Consider the following 20,103-nt stretch of genomic DNA (forward strand, 5'->3'; position numbering starts at 1 on the left):
AGCCATTCCCTAGTGTATTCAATCGAGTTCCCCTCACGTGTCCGTAGTTCTTTTTACGTGCCAGGACAAAAGAACACGGGGCCCACAGTACTTTTTCAAAAAAGACGTCACGACAAAAGGACACAGAGCTCGGCTATTCCAAATAAACAACTATCTTTGACCAATTGACGGCCCGGCTCTAGTGTCACACGTCATCGGTCGGGTGCAAATCAGTCCTTTTAATATACATGGGATTCCAATTCATTTTATCGTAGTAGTTATTGTGCAATTGAAATAGAAATTGATGGCTGGAGATGGAATCCATGTGGTTGTGGTGCCATTGCCCGCACAGAGCCACCTCAGTTCACTCCTCCATTTCTCCGGAGTTATCGCCCAACGAGGAGCAACCGTATCATTCGTTGCCCCATGCGCCCATATTCAACAAGTCCGTCGCCGTGCTGAGGGATGGGAGCTAGTTCACGACTTCAATATTCGCTTCGAGGAACTGCCCATGGCGAATCTCTCAGCTGGACAGCTCGATGCTCATGACAGCTCTATTTTGTTTCCGTTTCATTTGATTCCTCTGTTTGAATGCCTGGAGGATCAACTAGGCCCTCATGTTGATAAGTTGCTGCACAAAATCTGCTCTGAGAAGAGTAACAGAGTGGTTCTAGTCCTCGACCCGGCTATGGGATGGGTTCAGAATCTGGCTGCCAAACACTCAATCCCTTTCTATGTCTTCAGACCGACTGGTGCTTATTTCAACCTCTGGATGATGCGGGCACGTGATCAGACGACGCTTCCGTCCCCTGTTAACGTATCCGTGAAGCGTTGTTTTCCTGAAAAATTTGTAAATAGCTGGAGGCGCCGAAGGACTCTGGCTGGGCCTGCAAAGGGATATATCACGAACACATTCAAGGCACTGGAATCAGAATTCATTAAGCAAGAAATAGAGGAATCCGTCTTCGGCGGGAAACCTGTGTGGAGTGTGGGCCCTCTCCTTCCGCAGGAATTCTTCAATGATGAAGTACGGCGGTTGAGATTGCCAGCGGAGACGGAGTGCATGAGGTGGTTAGATTCACAGGCTCCGGCCTCCGTTGTCTACGTTTCGTTCGGGAGTATATCTTGTCTTTCGGCGACACAGATCGGAGAACTGGCTGAGGGATTGGAACGCAGCGGGCAGCCTTTCTTGTGGGTGCTGAGGATTTCCGACGGGCTTAATTCCTCGACAGAAGTGCAGTTTGATTCGGCTTGGAAGTTTCTGGAACAAGGGTACGAGAAGCGATTAGAGGGACGGGGTCTTGTTGTGAGAAATTGGGCGCCTCAACTTGACATCCTGCTACACAAGTCGACGGGTGGGTTTTTAACCCACTGCGGATGGAATTCTACATTGGAGAGCATCAGCGCTGGAGTGGGTATGCTGGCCTGGCCTATGCATTCCGATCAGTTTGCCAATTCGGCTCTGATCACACGGGAGTTGAAAGCGGGCGTGGAAGTGAAAGAATGGCAGAACGCAGAGGAAAATGAGGTGGTGAGCGCACAGGAGATTGAGAAAGCGGTGAAACGACTGATGAGGAGTGAGGAAGGAATGGAGGTGAGAAAGAGGGCGCAGGAGTTGAGAGGGGAGGCTCAGAGGGCCTTAGGCGACGGAGGTTCTTCGTCCAAGGATATTGATTCTCTTCTCCATCACTTCTCTGCATCAATTGCTGATTAGATCAATGTGCTCCGTGTGCCCAGGGGACCGTTCTTAATTGCGACCGCTTTAGTGGGAAACATTGTCAGAATCTATTTGTTGTGCAGAATATTAGTGACCATATGAGCTACACGTGTGTTTGCAGCATTTCACAAATATCTATCAAAGTTAGGGTTCATATGGAGTGTCTGTTTATTAGTATAGCCGAGACTATAGTTTTCACCTGCTTGTCACCAATTAATCTTTGTTTTGAAATTTGTGCTACAAATTATAAGCTATGGTTCTCTCATATTATTTTATTAAACATAATTTTTGTATTTTCATTACTATTTTATGATTGACTCTGTCCAATTTTACGACCAGTCTTTTTCATTTTAGGGTTAACAAATTGAGAAAAAAAGTAAGAGTCCACCTATCTAAGGATCATGGACAGATGGCATTGTTATAATGATTCAAATGGATGCATGCATGTTGTTGTTACGTGGTATCCTTTGCTTATATTATTTGGAGTTGAAATTTTGTAACTGTAATTAATAACAATGAGTTCAAGCATTTTGTCTCCATTGATATTTCTGCTATAATTTTGGTTCAAGAGGATCATGTTTGTTGTCTGTTCTTCTTTTCTCAGTGGTGTTAAACTTTGAGGCTTGAGATTGTGCGAGGATCTTTTATTATAGGTATGTTAAAGCTTGAGATTTTGACATTTTCAAAGCTTAAATTTTGAGAGTGTGCACATGTCTTTCATTACAAGTTTGTCAAAGTTTCAATTTTGAGATTGTAGAAGAATGTTTCATGTATTTGTCTTGAATCTTAAATAATGAGACTGTGAGAATGTTTTAGTACTTTTTGTTAAAGATTGAAATTACAAAAAGCTAGAGATCAGACTCTATGCAATTTTTGTTCAATGATAGCAAGAGCAAGAAGATGAAAATGAGCTAGGGAAAGGGCTAAATATGCCTTCAAGACAGGATCTGAGATTAATGTGCTAGAGGATGACATAGTTGTCATCTCTTCCATCGATTTTCTTATAAAACTCCATGCTCTTAAGACTCTTGTGCATTGGCTAGTTTGCAGCCATTGAGACATCCTAACCACACAATCACTAAATGTATCCATGATGATAACTAGCATGATCATAGGAGTTAATACCAAGCATTGTGGATGTGTTTCATAGGTCTTTGATAATCATTTTTTTGAAAGCCTATCTGCAAAATCTTTCATCCTTCGATGCATTTCAACATTTGGTGATGCTGATCTAAAGTTCTCACCAGAAGTTCATCTAGTGCCAATTTGTACTCTCCAAAGCTAATTTCTGATTTTTATGTATATTAAAAAGTGATTGACAAGAACAATGTGTACATTTAGTCACCATTCTTCATGTTTTATTCCATTCTATTGTTGCAAAATAATAATACAATGATTTTTGTTTTGCACCTTTAAATCAAACAATTTGAGGACACCATGATTTTTTTTTTGGTTTTTTCCATAACTTTTTATAGTTTTGTTGATTCATTGTAGTCATATAATAAGGAAAATTCTTGTTGTACATAATTTTCATGCTTTTTTACAGTAGAGGTGGGAATAAAAATTATTGGTTTTCTGTTCACTGAATTTATCTTTTCCTTAATTAAGAGTTGAAGGTGTTAATTACTAAAGGCTGGGTTGTATAATTTTGTGTCATAAAGGTTCTTTCTATTTCTTGGCCCATGGAAAACCTACCTACTTGTTTTGAAAATTCTTTGAGCTAATTTGACTTTCATGAAGTTGTCTCAGAGTTTCTCTCTCTCTAAGAGCCCAATCTATTTATCAATGAGATTTGTTTAGAGAAGTTACTCCCTCTCTCCAACTTATTAGCAAAAAATCTTTTGATTATTTGTAATGACTGTGACCTTTATTTTGTAAAAAGCTCAAGCCATTTTTAATTGGGGTTTATTGTGCAGAGGCTTCTACCTGTAGTCTTCTTTCTTACTTGAATTTTAATCACTTATTTATAATAAGCATAACTTTAAATTCCTCATAATTTTATTTTGTCACCAAAAGTTAAAACTAAGGTCTATTTGGCAAAAGTTCTACTTGCCACTTGTTTTGAAAATTCTCCAGACTAATTTAGATTTCATGAAGCTACTATAGGTGCTATAGATCACAGAGTGTTAATAATTACATATGAAGGGAAGCATAGCCACAAAAGACCATTACACCCAGCCAATTTGAAACACATCATTGTTCTTGTAAATGAGAGCTTGTACTCTTCAAGATAACATGTTTATTACTTATCAGGCTCATCTAACACAAAAATAGATAATGTTCTCATCTTTTTTATGGGTTGTACTTGTTACCACAATGGTTAGAATTATAATTTTGTAATTTTGATTATGGTTCATATTAAACTTACTATTGAAGCTATATTTAGGAATACAATATGTTATACAATTGAAATTCTATCTATACATAATTTTCTATTATTAAATATTAATACAATAAAATATCTCAACTCAAATATTATGTTATATTTATCTAAATAAGTAAGAAAACACCTAAATAAACCATCCTATCATTTCATCTGTAGTGTCTTAAATATTTACTAAATAATTTTTAAAAAATACATCTTCTTTCTTTCATAAGGCGGGACTATAGCACCACATAGCTCTTGTTTAAGTAAGTTTCTAACATCCAAATTAATTAGTTGATAGGCTTCCTTTCGGAGTTGTCTCACAAAAATAAAATACTACCAGAAAATAGTTTTCAGATCATGGTTTCTAATTATTCTCACACTAATAAAATACTATTAGAAAATAGTTTTCAGATCATGATTTCTAATTATTCATCTCTAATAATAGAATAGATACTTATTACTGGTTTCTTGTCACCTAGTAATTATATTTGGACATTTATTCTAACCACAATGCTTCAATTAGAGGGATGGCATGATGGATAGGACTTTTACACCAGCCTGTAGAATTAACTCGAAAGTCTAGTCTAGATAGCATTTCATAAGTTGAAATCTTGTTGGGACTTGAGACATCTTTTAGATAGTTTATGTGCTTTGTTTGTGCTTTCACTCTTTGCATTTCATTAGACTCATCTCTTTGAGGTGTCTTGTAGAATAGTTCACATACTTTGTTTCGAATAGCATTTTTTGCAGATGTATCTACTAGAGCTTTGTCACAATAATAGAGGAACAAATGATTTTGCATTGGAAAAAAACTTTCATTTTGTTGATCGAATATCAATGGTTCAACAAATAGACTTACAAGCTTAACAATTATATCTGCATCTCAACTTCCTTAGCTCTATTAAAGAACAAAAAATTGTAAAGAGCAACAAATTGTTTCCAATGGTAAGAAGTTAATATTTTTGATCCATCTCTCTTTGTGAATTTAGATTAGTTGTATTTCATTAGCATAGCTTCCAGCATTAACAAGATAAGGGAACAAATGGGTTTTATGTATCTTTTATCTTTACCATGCTGAATTGATGTATGTGTTTGTTCTCTCTTCTTGATACTCTGTTGCACTATTTTGAGAAGCTTAAACCAATTTAAGTTTATTCGACAACATCATTAAGAGACAACATAATTAATTTTTTTTCTTTTCTAGATTTATGAATTTCACATAGATTATGTAATGTTCCCTTTTAGTATTTTGGTATGTACAAACTAAGAGATTGATACAAGGATAAAAAATTAGAATAACTAAAGAATTATATTTGAACTTTAGGCTTTGTGCAAAAACTTGTTTGAATGGTTTGAGATGTAATTAGTTGATAGATTTTCCTTTTGGAGTTGCCTCTGATAAAAAATTGACTCATGACGGGAAAAAGTCATTAGGAAATAATTTACTGATTGTGATTTTGAATACGGTGACAACTCATAAATTGATAGACACTTTTATTGAGAATTTAATTTAAATGGTAATGCTTGCATACAAGCCTCAGGAATTAAATGCACATCTTGTGTAGTGCAAGCTTCAAACCCAAAGTCATAAATCCACTACCTACCAGGGCCATTAGTCCTGCGTCTTGTTGTTTAAGGATTTTGTTATTGAATGAATTGTAAAATATTGCAATTTATTTAATATGAAAGGATTACAATTGAGATCTAGGATTTGGTTTGATGTGTTGTACAAACATAACCTCTATTATGACCATGACCCACCATCGACTCTAGTATGAAGATAGTAGCAACAACATAAGTTCAAAACCATGATGGATTCTATAGTAATATCCTATAAGTTAGTAAATAGGTTTGTCCTCTCCAAAAAACACCTTCACAACTGACTCTTGAATACCCAAAAAGAAAGACAAACTTTGAAACCAACAATAGAGTCACTTGCAATTATTTTGTCAAGTACTCTTTGAATTTTGAAATAGAGGTACAACTCCCTCCTTTGGATTCAAAATAAATAATTTTCTATTATGCCTTTAACCAAGAAGGAACACTAACATTCATTCATCAACATGATATGAATACGAACCTTAATTTAAATAATTTTGAAAGGAAATCAAATACATAACATAGAGGCCACCTAATAAATCTTCTTGCTATAGAGAAATGAAATGGAATGTAATATTCAGTTTGCATGTTTGGATGAATGAAACCTCAAGATTTCATCATAACCAAAAATCTTGGTAAATGAGAGCAATACATTATTTCAAATGTGACTAGAGTGACCATAGGATCACTTCTAACTAGAGAAAAATAAATTAAAATCATAGGATTTCATGATAAATTCCTCTTCATTTCAAATAGACAAGCAAACAACCATATGATTATTTTTCCTTACATAAGAAATAAGTTACAAAAATAAATACCATTTGTTCCTTCCCTTTTCTATTAAAAATATTTTAGAACTAAAATGCCTTCCCCTTTCTTGAAAAATGTATAGACATCTCTCCTTGAGAAGAAGAACCTATTACAATTCTTTTTCACCCATTAAATAATTTTCCAAAGAAGTTTGACTACCCCAACTTACACACACACACACACACACACACACACACACACACACACACACACACACACACACACACACACACACACACACACACACACACACACACACACACACACACACACACACACACACACACACACACACACATTGAAATAATGTAAATTACAAAGGTAAGAAGAACAGATCATAGAAAATTCCTCGAAAGAATGAAGACAACATTACAATGGAGAAATAAGAGGCAAAATAGCCCACAGGGGTACAAAGAGAAGAGAGCACAATTTCAAATACAATTTATCCCATTTTGTTGATTCTTGATTAGCTGAATTACTTGGTGCTATATACATTGCACCTAATATGTTGTCATGGTACTCTTCTTGGAATCTGCTTGCAATTGAGAGAAAATAGAAGCAAGACAATAAAATGAATAGGAGTTAATCAAAAGCTACTTTACAACAGACTCTCCAGATGTGCAATAAGATGGTTTGTTGAATTTTTTTAGCAATGACATTGTTTCGAAGCCCAACTCCAAGTAAAGCCTCCTTCCAGTTAAGGTAATGCAAAAGACAATGAAAAATAGAGTTCTCCTTGCCAAACAAATTTAATTTTATCTCTTTACTTTATCCCCCAATCCAATTTCACAAATCGTTATGCACATTGCAATAAAAAATAATTCTATTAAGAATTAATTATTTTACATTTTTCTTCAAGTTCAATCTACTCCTACTAACTCACTAGTTTACTTCTTTTCCCATGATAATAATAATAAATTAATTCTTGTAGAATTAATTATGTGAGAGATTAATGTTCTTTTTAAATTAATTTGACATTTAATAATTTTGCGTTTAAATATATTAATATTTAACTCTTTTAGGAATTAAATATTATATAAAGAAAAATAATTAATAAATTATTAATGTAAAAGCTTTCTTTTTTTTAATTTCTTTTCACATAGTTGAGTGAGAGGGAAATCCTTAGGGTTTCAAAACCCTAGGTAACAGTGGCTCTCTCTAGGGGTTGCATTCTATATAGGATGTAGAGAACTCCAAAATCTTTGGATGGTCTAGTGCCTATCCTTTGGGTCATAGAGTCATTTATCTTGAATATTGAAATTCAAGGTTGGACCTCAAACAAAATTATTAGTCTCTTCAAGAGCTTTCTAACTTCAGTACATCTCTATTTGCCGCAACTTCTTGAACAATTATAAAATAAGTCACCAATAAGATTTCTCAAGCTCTGATGTTCTAGTAGTAATACTGAACACTTTCTTTATGCTTAACAACTTTCCACTCATAGAGTACCTACCCACTAAATCTCCAAACTATTTAGATATTGTTCGTTTCTATTTGTTAATGGAACTTTCATCATTTGTTTGGCTGATATCAAGGTACAAAAAACATATTTGCATGGAAGAATGAATTTGAGCCTACTTCTAGCAATGAAATCCAATTTTTTTTTTTGTTGGATGTAGTTTCAACATTCAAAATTTTGCACTATCTAACATCAATCAGATTATAGCTATATCCAAATGAAACATTGGATGTAGTAAACATGCTGGTAATGAAGAAACAAAAATCAATCTAAGTGCTCATTCAAAATTTCTAACTTAATGCATCTCTGATGCTGACTACTTCAAGTAAATCATGAGACATAAAATTTCTCCCAATGTCTCCCATTTCAAACTCCTTACTTGGATGAACAAATTTCAATGTAAAAAGTCAACCCATGATTATTTAACCCAAATATACAGCTAGGAAGCTCACCAACATATGTGTATGCTATGAATGAAGTTCTATTCTAGAGAGTTGCCTTTACCAAATACCTATCACAGATATTCTCTCATCTTCACTATGCACAACAAGTGTTGTGGAGATATTAAGAACAAGATTGTCTGAGCACTGTTCAACATTTTCTATTTTGAATCCATTATCTTTTCTGGTAGAAAGGGGGTTATCTCCTTTCTGAAGTTTAGTAACACTACTTGGATAAAAAGGTTACTACTACCTCATGCATTCCCTCATAACTCATTCTTGTAAGTTGGATATTTTTCCTTAACTCCTCCATGCTATAGATACAAAATCACCAGCCTCTCTTAGGTAGATTGTTAAAGCTCATCTAGCATGGCCAAATGCAATTTGATACATTTGAACTACCTTGTACATTGAGTGTCTTTTACAATATGAACCATGATTCCATCAGCATAATAAATCATCCATTTTCTATCAAATAGGAAATTACCACCACACCTTCTACATGTCAAATAGACTTTATGAAACTATTAGGGCATATAACATTTTCACCATGTTTTTTTCTTTCCATCTCTAAGACTTCTTTGCCACTATTTTGCTGAATTATATCTTTGACCATGGCAGTTTTGACAAGTTTCCTGCTTGTGGAGCCACATGACTCTCTCAATTGAGAAACTAAAAGCTTTCAAAGGTAGCCTACAAGTAAAAGGAGGCACAGATCCATGAAGGGCACAAAATTCGCAAAATGGGTTGTTTCATTTCCAAACTATTCAAATTCAAAAGCCATGAACCTAGAATATTCTTCAAAATGCTAATCAATGTCCCTTTTTATCACAATCGGCTGAATGATGGTTTGATTTCCTATATTGGTGGCATCTCTTCATCCAAATTCAAACTTGTATAATAAATTATGGACATTAGTTGTAGATTGGGTTGTTTTCTATCTTCTAATGTGACATCAAAAAATAGGGATAACTTTTAGCATTGGGTCAACTATTTGATGATTGCTTAAATAACAAACATGAAACTGATTATCACCCTGATCAAAAGACATAATCATTTTGTCCCCAAATCCAATTTTATAAAAAGCTTTAGTTCTGCATAATACACATTCACAATTGTTTTCTTTGGGACCTTGACAACATGTGAACAAACCTGTGCACTTCAATAGCTAGATGAGCCTTGAGATTATTACTTGTGCATTTGGAGTAGTCATCATGGTTTCAACTTTCCAAATCAAACCACCTTCTATAATCTCATTTGGATGAACCATTCTTATTTGGAGAGACTTAATATCACACTCACTACTTTAAGATGCCATCACATGTGATCTTGTTTGTTGTGGAATTCAGCATTACACCTTTTAGGAAATTGAGTAACTGTGGCATCTATTCAGTGTCAGCTTGATTTGGTTGGCCCACATTCTACTTCTCAACTCAAGATGTTTCTTGACAGAGATAGAGCACCCATGGTTAGAAATAGAGAATCATTGCACACAACAATATCCATTGGCATATTTTGACCTTTCGAATACTTTATCCTTGAAGTTTGCATCGATATGTTGATCAAGAATAATGGCAGTGGTCATTGGAGCGACCAATAAGCTTATAGAATGCACTGTGTTTGGATGAGTTTTGGAACTGTCCATCAAATATAACTATTTTTGCATTCCTCTACACTTGATGCATGCTGAAGCAACCATCCTACAATTCTCTTGGTCTATAATGCATCACCTTTTACTATATGAGCCACTTTTATACCAACTTGCAACTCTACTGCAATCCGTGAATATCAGAGAAACAACATTTCCAAACAATGAGATCCCACATGTTTCAAGCTCCCAAACTCTTTTGGAGGTACCCACTATGTCCAAATACAGATGAAAAATAGTTACAGTTCGTATACATCATTATTTGAAAATTCATCTTGGGGAAATATCTCATTCCTTGAAAAGAACTATCATATCTGCCTTAATATTTCTTCTATGTGGTCAAATTAGAGTGTTACAATCAAGGTTGTCAATCAAATAAATATTTCAAAGGCTACAAAATATTTTGGAAGGCTGCCACACATATTAATGTGAGTGAAGGATTCATATAATTACCAATGACAAATGTAATTGTAACTCCATGACCTAGATGACCCACCATACATCTCCATGAAAGCCTCAAATATTCAAAATGAAAATGTAGAAAAGGTTCATGGCTTCCAGAAATACAAAGGAATTTGAAATTGACAACTTTGGAAGTAAAACTAGATGGGCATAAGGTGTTACCAATCAATTCAATAAGGACCCTTATTTATGGAAATCCTTCAGAATATGGATTGATTCAAGGAAGGGAAAAATTCAAAAAGATGCAACCTATTCAAGGGAAACAATAGAAAAACAAAACAAGAAACAAACTCAAGCCAAAATTTGCAGAAAGGAGAAGGTTATTTACATTGGATAGAGGAAAACCCTAAAAACTAAATGTGACCATTTATAAGCTGGAAAAAGTATGAGGCTTTTCGAGTCAATTCCTGATTGAATGGAAGAATGTTTTGCACACAAGTGAGCAACATGGCCAATGTGATCTTTAACTCATGTATGGAAAATGAATGCATGGGAGGGAAAATAAATATAGACTCAAGATTTTCTTCAACATATTTTAAATCAATATTATCTTTTAAAAAGATAGATGAAATGCCAACTATTTTTCCATACCTTGAGTCCTTTGATATTTGGATTGCTAGTGTGATTTTTCTATTATAATCTGTTGCATCAATTATTCCAAAGGAACAGAGGGGAAAAGATCTACAAGGGTCTAAAATATGCATGAATCCTTTCCTACTTTTTGGCAATCATTTGGTGCTTTAGGCTGTAATAATGCTTCATTAGTCTCCAAGAGATCAAACATGAATAATTCATAATCAACTTAATGCTTGTAGGAAGAGCCATCCAAACATGTTGATAGACATTGTATTGTGTGATCAGCCATAATTTTAGAAGAGCATTTTTCATCAATCATTTCTTGTGTGTGTTGATCTTTCAAACCTTCCCAAACCACATCATTTGGTGAAATAACATTAGAAGTCCCAAATATAAAAAAATCAAACTCTGAAGTTTGAAAATCTCATACAAATCCAACACTACACACGGTAAGCAACAATCACCAGTGACCTTCATATATAATCTAGCCAGTTTAGTTATTCTAACTATCGAGGCACTATGTTTTTAAACACTCTAGGTTCCCTAGCATAGGGAATGTGGGATTAAAACCCACCATCAATTCTCCTCCGGTGATAGTCTTTCTAACAGAATTTCAAAAACTTAGCATTGTCGATTATAACTCTAGCAAAGGACACATAGATTGTACTCTGCCATGTAGAATGTCTACTCTCACTTCCTTTGCTGTCATGGCATTTTGTCTATGTAATGACCCTATCTAGTCAACAGATCTAGTATAGTCAAACATGTCAACATTGCCATGTAGCAAACATACATGTCATCAACCTGGTATGTCAAATCTGTACCCTGCCACATCAAACTAGTCCATATAGTCTTTAAATTGTTGACATCGTCATGATTTCATTTGCCACATCAGCTAGGGGGCCAATTGTTTGGTGACATCAATGGAACCCATCATTAAATTTGATAGTCATATGACCATCATCTCAGGCCAAATAGAACTGCTGCGACGACTATTTGGATGTGAAATTTGCACCAGCTTTGATACAATGTCAGAATTTTCCTTAGAGAAAAATTCACCCAAGACCAAGAAGCATAATAACTAGCACAAAATAGACCAATAGAGTATGATTAGAATAACAATATGATATTCAATTGATTGTATAGTACATCAGAGGTGCCTGCATATAAAGGCCTCTAAGATGCATCTAGAATGAACTAGGAGATAAGCATGACAACTAAGAATATGTCCTTCATTGTGCATGAATATACGTGCATCAATGAGAGGATAAGTATGACAAGGTGTCTCACATGTAGAGATGTTGTAGACACCATGTGCTAAATTAGAGTTGCTTACTCCTGTGTTGTCAACATGACAACTCATATGAGTGAGCAAACTCCTAAGTGTCTAACCTAATAAATAATAAAATAATGCATTTAACCTAAGTAAATTTAAGTAAAGTGTAAATAATAATTATTTACACTAACAATATTTTCTCTTCTATGTTTTTACTCTGATCCTGGGCACTCACCTATCACAGTTACTCTAGCTTTTCTCTCTGACCATTCCCTTATCTCTATAAATATTGGGTTGGAAGATCAGACTCAGGCTTCTAGGATAAAGGTTAACAAGCCCTTTAAACTTAATCTTTCTCTTTGTAAATACTAGGATACTATTGGTCATATCAAGTATGTTGCTGGTATTTATAAACTAGTTAGTGGTGATGTTCAATTGAGAGAAATGTGGGAAGGATTAGTTGAAGTTTGGAAAAAGATTTTCCAAATTATTGGTAAAAGTAAAAGTATGGATCTAAATGTTGAAGAAACTAGGGCACAGACTAATCTTAACCTAATAGAGAAAGATCTCCAAATCAAAATTCAAGATTCATAGTTAGAAGTTGATTTCATTAGGACTAAACACTCTTTAAGGAAGATCCAAAACTATAAGATCCAAGGTCAGAGAGATAGATCCAAATTGAATTGGAATCTGGAAGGAGATAGCTGGTCTAAATAATTCTTTAATACTATCAAGGAAAAGAATAAAAGGGAACTCATTCAACACATTCACTTTAATGGTGGAAAATATTTGGACCTATAGTTAATTCAATCAACTTTCTTTGAGTATTATTCTCAGCTTCTTTCATATGAGATGTTTGATGCTACCTATGAGGTGCTTGATAAATGTCTTCAATTAATTCTTAGAATAGTGTCAGAAGAACATAGTAATAGACTAAACAATCCTATTACTTTGGAAGAAGTTAAATGGGCTATTAACTCTTTAGCCAATGACAAATCACCAGGATGTGATCATCTACTTGCTGAGTTCTACAAAACTATTATAGATTGGTTTTTTAGTGATTTTTTGGCACTTTATGAAGACTCATTTAGTAGAGGATCCATAAAAAAGTAAATCAATACAGGCATTATCAAATTGATGGCAAAGAATGGTGACAAAGCTGAAATAAAAAATTGGAGGCCAATAACATTATTGAACATCTCTTATAAGATCATTGCAAAATTGTTAGCTAAAGAATTGAGAATTTTCTCAATAGGTTTATCTTAGTTACACAATCATTTTTCATTAAGGGTAGTTATATATTGGAAAATTTAATAACTAGTTGTGAAGCAATGCATTGGAATAAGAAGAGCAAGAAAAATGTGGATATGATATTACTTGATTGTGAAAAAGCCTATGATAGAATTGAATGGCCTTTTGTTATTGGGATGTTGCAAGCTCTTAGATTTCCTGAGTATTCTTGCATATGGATAAAGATGTTTTTCAAGGACTCTTCCACTGTCATAGATATGAATGTTAATTTTACCAAACCTATTCCTCTTGAAAGATAAATAAGACAAGGTTGTGATGCAATGTAGGGCAAGAGTATCCCCAAAGGAGATGTCCCATCCTCCAACAAATATAACCACATAGTGGAAACCCAATAGCAAGAAACAAAAATGCAAGATAAAACCAAAATGCAATAATTCGTTCATAAAATATAACTGATTACATGCAATATGCCCAGTTGTAAGGCCTTCTAGGTTAGGGCCAAATACAAACAGAAATTACAAAATTAGTTTTGTAAGATCCAACAAGATCCAACTTACAAAACCAATCTCATCTAGTCTAGATACACAACTAGATAAGAACACCAAGAAGAATCCACACTTGTATGCTTAGGTCCACCAAGAGATCCTCTAGTTCCTAAGTTGTAGCTCTAGCTCCTCAAATTTGCATCTATCCTTCATTCCATACCCAACTCAATCACTAAAGAATCCAAAAGTGTTGGAAATGAGAATGGAGTAACTGAGAGGGGAGGGGTGAATCAGTTACTACAAAAACTTTTCCCACAAGTCCCTTAAGATGTCAAAGGAAATACTCATTGCTGATACTCATATAATCAAACTGAAAACACAAGAAACAAGAGACAAGAGACACCAGATTTAACGTGGAAACCCAATATGGGAAAAACCACCAATGTAACTAGTTACTGTTTTTCACTCTTCTGAAGTGAGCCCTGTTAGGAGCCAACCTTGTTAAAGGTTACAAAACACACTGTTAGGTGCGACCTTGTTAGAGGATTTAACCACCCTGCTAGGAGTGGCCTTGCTAGAGGTCTTTAGATCAATTCAACTGAATTGCCACCTTGTTAGAGGATTTTACAAAAGGCTGTTAAACCCACTCTGTTAAGAGATTTGAAAACACTGTTACAATTGTTAGAAAGTAACAATGAGTGATCTGAAATAAATACAACTTATCTTTGCTGATACAGATCTCTGTTCTGTTCCTCTGGATCTTCTCTGATCAAATGCAACTCTGCATCACTAGTCCTTCAAAAATTTGCTCTGACCTTCCTTATAATTCGCATATTAGATATTCAATCATATCTGCTAGTTTGTTCACATTCATACATCCATATTTGAATTCGCAACTTGATCCTTCATATATACCTTTCAGATTATTAAGTCGGCTCAAATACAAGTTACAATTATAAATAATTGTGCTATAAGTCGGCTTCATACATTACATAAAGTAATTAAATTTAATTATTTAACCTTCGAGAAATCCTTCGCTGGCCGACTTAACTCGGTAAATACTGCACAGAAAATAATTCTTGTGTTAACCGACTGAGCTCGGTTAATACAGAGAATTTCGTGAAATCCTTCAGTCGCCGAGTGAACTCGGTAAACATCGATTTCTCCGACTTTCCTTTGATGACCGAGTGAGCTCGGTTAACACTGTCTGTTGCTTTTCTTCGATGACCGAGTGAGCTCGGTTAACATTGTCTGCTATTTTTCTTCGATGACCGAGTGAGCTCGGTTAACACTGTCTGCTACTTTTCACTGTCTGCTACTTTTCTTTGATGACCGAGTAAACTCGGTAAATACTGACAGCCTATCTCATATCCTTTGTTTACCGAGTGAGCTCAGAAAACACTGAACTTCCTTTGTTTACCTTGCAAGCTCGGTAAACTCTGTCAACAACTGTACTTACCTTCTGAGCTCGGTAGACTCTGTCTGATGACTGATATGACATTTGTGTAACATCAAAGACAATCATGCAATTATCAATTGTATCCAACAATCTCCCTCTTTGGCATTGATGGCAACACAACATGTCATAACAGAAATGAAATTTGAAAACAAGTCCTTATCAGCACAATGTGTCATCACAACAATTCTCCCTCTTTAAGTAATCTCCCTCTGTGAAGGAATTACATAAGAACTTTCTTTTTCACACAAATTTCAGAAAGATATGACAGTAAAGGAAATCTCTCCCTCTTTGACAACAAATGCCAAAGACAATAGAACTTAAATGAATTGGAATGTACCTGTAGTACTGATTCATATGCAAAGCTTTCAGATTTGACTGCATCAACAGATAGATTTTCATTTTGGTATGCGTTGATGCATCACTAAAACTTGTTTTTAGTGAATTTCGGATAGGGGTGTAACCCCTAACTTACCTCTGAGATACAAGAATGCATCCTTAGGTAGTGGCTTTGTGAATATGTCAGCAATTTGTTCCTTTGAATTGACATATTCCAATCTGATCTCCTTGTCTTGTACCAATTCTCTGACAAAATGATATTTGATTTCAATATGCTTGGTTTTAGAATGCATCACTGGATTCTTTGATATATTGATTGCACTAGTATTGTCACAGAACATAACAACTGGTTCGTTGATTTCCATCCTCATTCCTTGCAATAACTGCTTAAACCAAACAATATTTGAGCAATTTACTGCTGCAGCAACATACTCTGCCTCTGCTGTAGATTGGGATGCACAATTCTGCTTTTTGCTTGTCCAAGAAACCAATCTCTTTCCAAGAAAGAATGCTCCTCCACTTGTGCTTTTCCTGTCATCAAGGTTTCCTGCCCAATCAGCATCAGTAAATACTTTCAAATCCAAATTACCTCCAAATTTATACCATAGCCCATAATCTTCAGTTCCTTTCAAATATCTCATTATTCTTTTGATTGCCATTATATGAGTTTCTCTTGGTTTTGCTGAAAATCTTGCTACAATACCGACTGCAAGAGCAATATCTGGCCTAGTATGTACTACATACTACAACTTTCCAATCATAGATCTATACAGTGTTTGATCCACTTCTTTGGATTCATCTTCCTTGGTAAGTTTCAATCCAGTACACATAGGGGTTCCAACTGGTTTACAATCCTCCATACCAAATTTTTTTAATATCTCCTTGATGTATTTTGACTGTGTGATGAAGATGCCATTCTTACTTTGTTGGATTTGAAGACCTATAAAGAATTTAATCTCACCAAACATAGACATCTCAAACTCCTTCTTCATTTGTTCTGAAAATTCTTTGCATAGATCATCATTGCCTGTGAAAACAGTGTCATCTACAAATATTTCTGCCAAAACAATCTTATTATCTGGACCTTCTTTTATATACAAGCTACTGTTATCATTAGTCCTTTGAAAACCAATCTGAATAAGATAGTTATGCAATCTTTCATACCATGCTCTAGGAGCTTGTTTTAGACCATACATCGCCTTGTGTAATTTGCAGACCATGTCCTTCTTATCTGGATCAATAAAACCTTCAGGTTGTTCAATGTAAACTTCTTCATCCAGTATTCCATTGAGAAATGCTGACTTGACATCCATCTGATAAACTTTGAATCCTTTGTGAGTAGCATATGCAAGTAAGGTTCTTACACCTTCCAATCTTGCAACAGGAGCAAAGGTTTCTCCATAGTCTATACCTTCTTCTTGAGCATATCCTTTGCATACTAGTCTAGCTTTGTTTCTTGATACCTTGCCATCTTCATTTAGTTTATTTCTGAATACCCATTTTGTTCCAATCACATTCTTATCTTTGGGTCTAGATACAAGAGTCCATGTTTTGTTTTTCTCTATCTGTTCTATTTCTTCATTCATAGCCTCAATCCAACTATCATTTGCCAATGCATCTTTGATATTTCTAGGTTCAAAATCAGCAAGTAAACAAGTGCCTTTTAACTTACTTCTTGTCAAAGTTCCTTCAGATTTGTCTCCAATGATCTGATCTGGAGCATGATGCCTTCTGACATATTTAGCTAACACAGGTTCTTTACTTCTTGAATGAGTTTCATTGTTGTCCCTTTGTACTTTAGATTCTTGTTGTTCTCGCTCGGTAGATTCAGACTCGGTAGATACTTGCTTGGTAGAGTCTGAAAGTGACTTGGATTCTTTTAGCTCGGTAAAAACTTCCTGTATCTCGGTTTGAACTTCCTGCAACTTGGTCATTGATGACTCGGGAGTTGAGGATTCCTGATTAACTGGAGTACTTGGTATAGTATCAGGTTCAATGTAAATAAATCTTCTGTAGTCTTCAGGAACCTTCTTGCTTTCTTCTTCTGATTTCTCTGCAAACTCATCAACTTTCACATGTGCACTTTCTATGACCTTGTGAGTAGATAGATTTAAACATCTATATGCTTTGCTTTTACAAGAGTAACCTAGAAATATTCCTTCATCTACTTTTACATCAAATTTACCTTTTTTAGATTCTTTCAGAATATAACATTTGCTTCCAAATATTTTCAGATAACTTACATTGGGTTTGTAGCCATACCATAATTCATAGGGAGTTTTGAATGAGTCCTTTTTCAGTTGTACTCGGTTCAAGGTATGAACTGCAGTGCTGATAGCTTCCTTCCAGTATTTGATAGCAATGTTCTTTTCAATCATTAGGATCCTTGCACAATCCATAATGGATCTATTTCTTCTTTCAGCTATCCCATTTTGTTCTGGAGTTCCTGGTGCTGAAACTTGTCTTTTAATTCCTCTTTCAATGCAGAAGTTATTGAACTCATGTGAAATGAATTCACCACCTCTGTCTGACCTTAAGCATTTCAATCTTTTCCCTGTTTCTTTTTCTACTCTTGCCAAGTACCATTTGAATTTCTCAAAAGCTTCTGATTTATTCCTTAGATACATAACAGTCATCATTCTTGAGTAATCATCAACAAAAAGAATGAAGAACTTTTCTCCAGTATAACTTTCAATTCCAATGGGTCCACATAAATCAGTATGCACAATTTCTAATATATCTTCAGACTGATAGCTTTTACTTTTAAAACTAGTCTTTCCCATTTTACCAATCTGACAATTCTTGCATAAACCGACCTCAGGTTTCTTTATATTAGGAATGCCTCTTACCTTTTTGAATTTGCTTATCTTCACCAGATTATCAAAATTGACATGACACAACCTCTTATGCCATAACCAACTTTCTTCAATTTGAGCAATAAAACATGAGCATTCACCAAGTTCTAGGTAGAACAAGTTACCTTTAGTTTGTGTGCCAGATCCTATCAGCTTTCCTTGCTCATTTAACAGTCTTGCCTTTCCATGCATGAATTCCACCTTAAATCCAGTATTGAGTAACTGTGCCACACTTAGCAAGTTATGTTTAAGACCTTCAACCCAATAGGCATTGTTGCATATAAGTTCTTTGGTTAGAGAGATTCTTCCTCTTCCTTTTATAAAACGAGGTTCATTATTACCAAACCTTACACTGCCACCATCATAATCTTCAAACTGATCAAACTTAGTTTTATCACCAGTCATATGATGAGAGCAACCACTGTCTATAATCCATGTATCATTCATACTTATATGAGAGATAAGAGCCATTTTATCTTCCTCATCACTATCAGAATCATCTTTCACAGCAATATAAACAATTTCATCTTCACTATTATCAGAATCCTTAGAATTTTCAGCCATGAAACATGATTTCTTACCTTTGTTCTTGAATGATTTGTAATCTTTCTTTCTATTCCATTTATGACCCTTCTTTTCATCATTTTTCTACTTGTTTGGGCACCTAGCTGCAATATGACCAATTTCTTCACATGAAAAACAGATTAGAGGAACTTTACCTTTATATTTTCCTCTGCCTCTGGAGTATTTCTTTGCCAGTAGAGCTTCAATTACTTCAAGATCACTGTCTGAACTTTGGTCTGATTCATCATCACTTTCTGACTCTGATTTCTTTTTGCCTCTATCTTTGAGTGAAAGTTTGGCCTCAAATGCTGATTCAGTGTTTTTGGAAGCTGGAACATAGTTGTCAAAATTGTCTAGTTCAAATGCGGTTAGTCTTCCAACTATAGCCTCCAAATTGATATTATGATTTGCTTCACACCTTCTTTCTTGAATTGCAGAAACTCTGATTGCATAGATGGGAAGCAAGGTTCTGAGAACTTTGCTTATAACCGTCTCTTTTTTGATATCACCTCCAGATGCCCTGATTGCACTGACACATGCTTTGATTCTATCAACATATTTGGCAATGTTTTCATCCTCTCTCATTCTCATTTGGTCAAATTGTCCTCTTAGACTTTCTGCTTTTGCTCTTTTCACATTGTCATCTCCTCCATAGATTTCTTTCAGCTTGTTCCACATGTCAAAAGCGGTTTGGCAATCCTTGATATCATCAAATTCTTCATAGCTTAGTGCAGATGCAATGTTTGTCATCATATTGTTATGAGTCTTCTTTTCAGCAATATCAGTGACAGATAATGTGCCGGAAGGTTCTTTGTATTT

At 35.0% G+C, this 20,103-nt stretch overlaps 1 protein-coding gene and 1 pseudogene across 1 annotated transcript; one reads left to right on the top strand and one right to left on the bottom strand.

The window, feature by feature from the left end:
- Positions 1–104: 104 nt before the first annotated feature.
- LOC149543959 (zeatin O-xylosyltransferase-like) lies at positions 105–1,995 on the top strand. The gene has a single exon (XM_089798602.1). It carries the CDS (start codon positions 284–286, stop codon positions 1,691–1,693), a length of 1,410 nt encoding a protein of 469 aa, XP_089654728.1. The 5' UTR covers positions 105–283; the 3' UTR covers positions 1,694–1,995.
- Positions 1,996–7,942: 5,947 nt separating this feature from the next.
- LOC149543960 (uncharacterized) lies at positions 7,943–8,783 on the bottom strand (annotated as a pseudogene).
- Positions 8,784–20,103: the final 11,320 nt, after the last annotated feature.

This window comes from Cupressus sempervirens, chromosome 8, assembly GCF_028749045.1.
Source record: "Cupressus sempervirens isolate cs-2001-9-10 chromosome 8, ASM2874904v1, whole genome shotgun sequence".
Lineage (NCBI taxonomy): Eukaryota > Viridiplantae > Streptophyta > Pinopsida > Cupressales > Cupressaceae > Cupressus > Cupressus sempervirens.

Excerpts from the sequence above, each read along its gene's own strand:
- LOC149543959 (XM_089798602.1), top strand. The coding sequence starts at position 284 with ATGGCTGGAGATGGAATCCATGTGGTTGTGGTGCCATTGCCCGCACAG.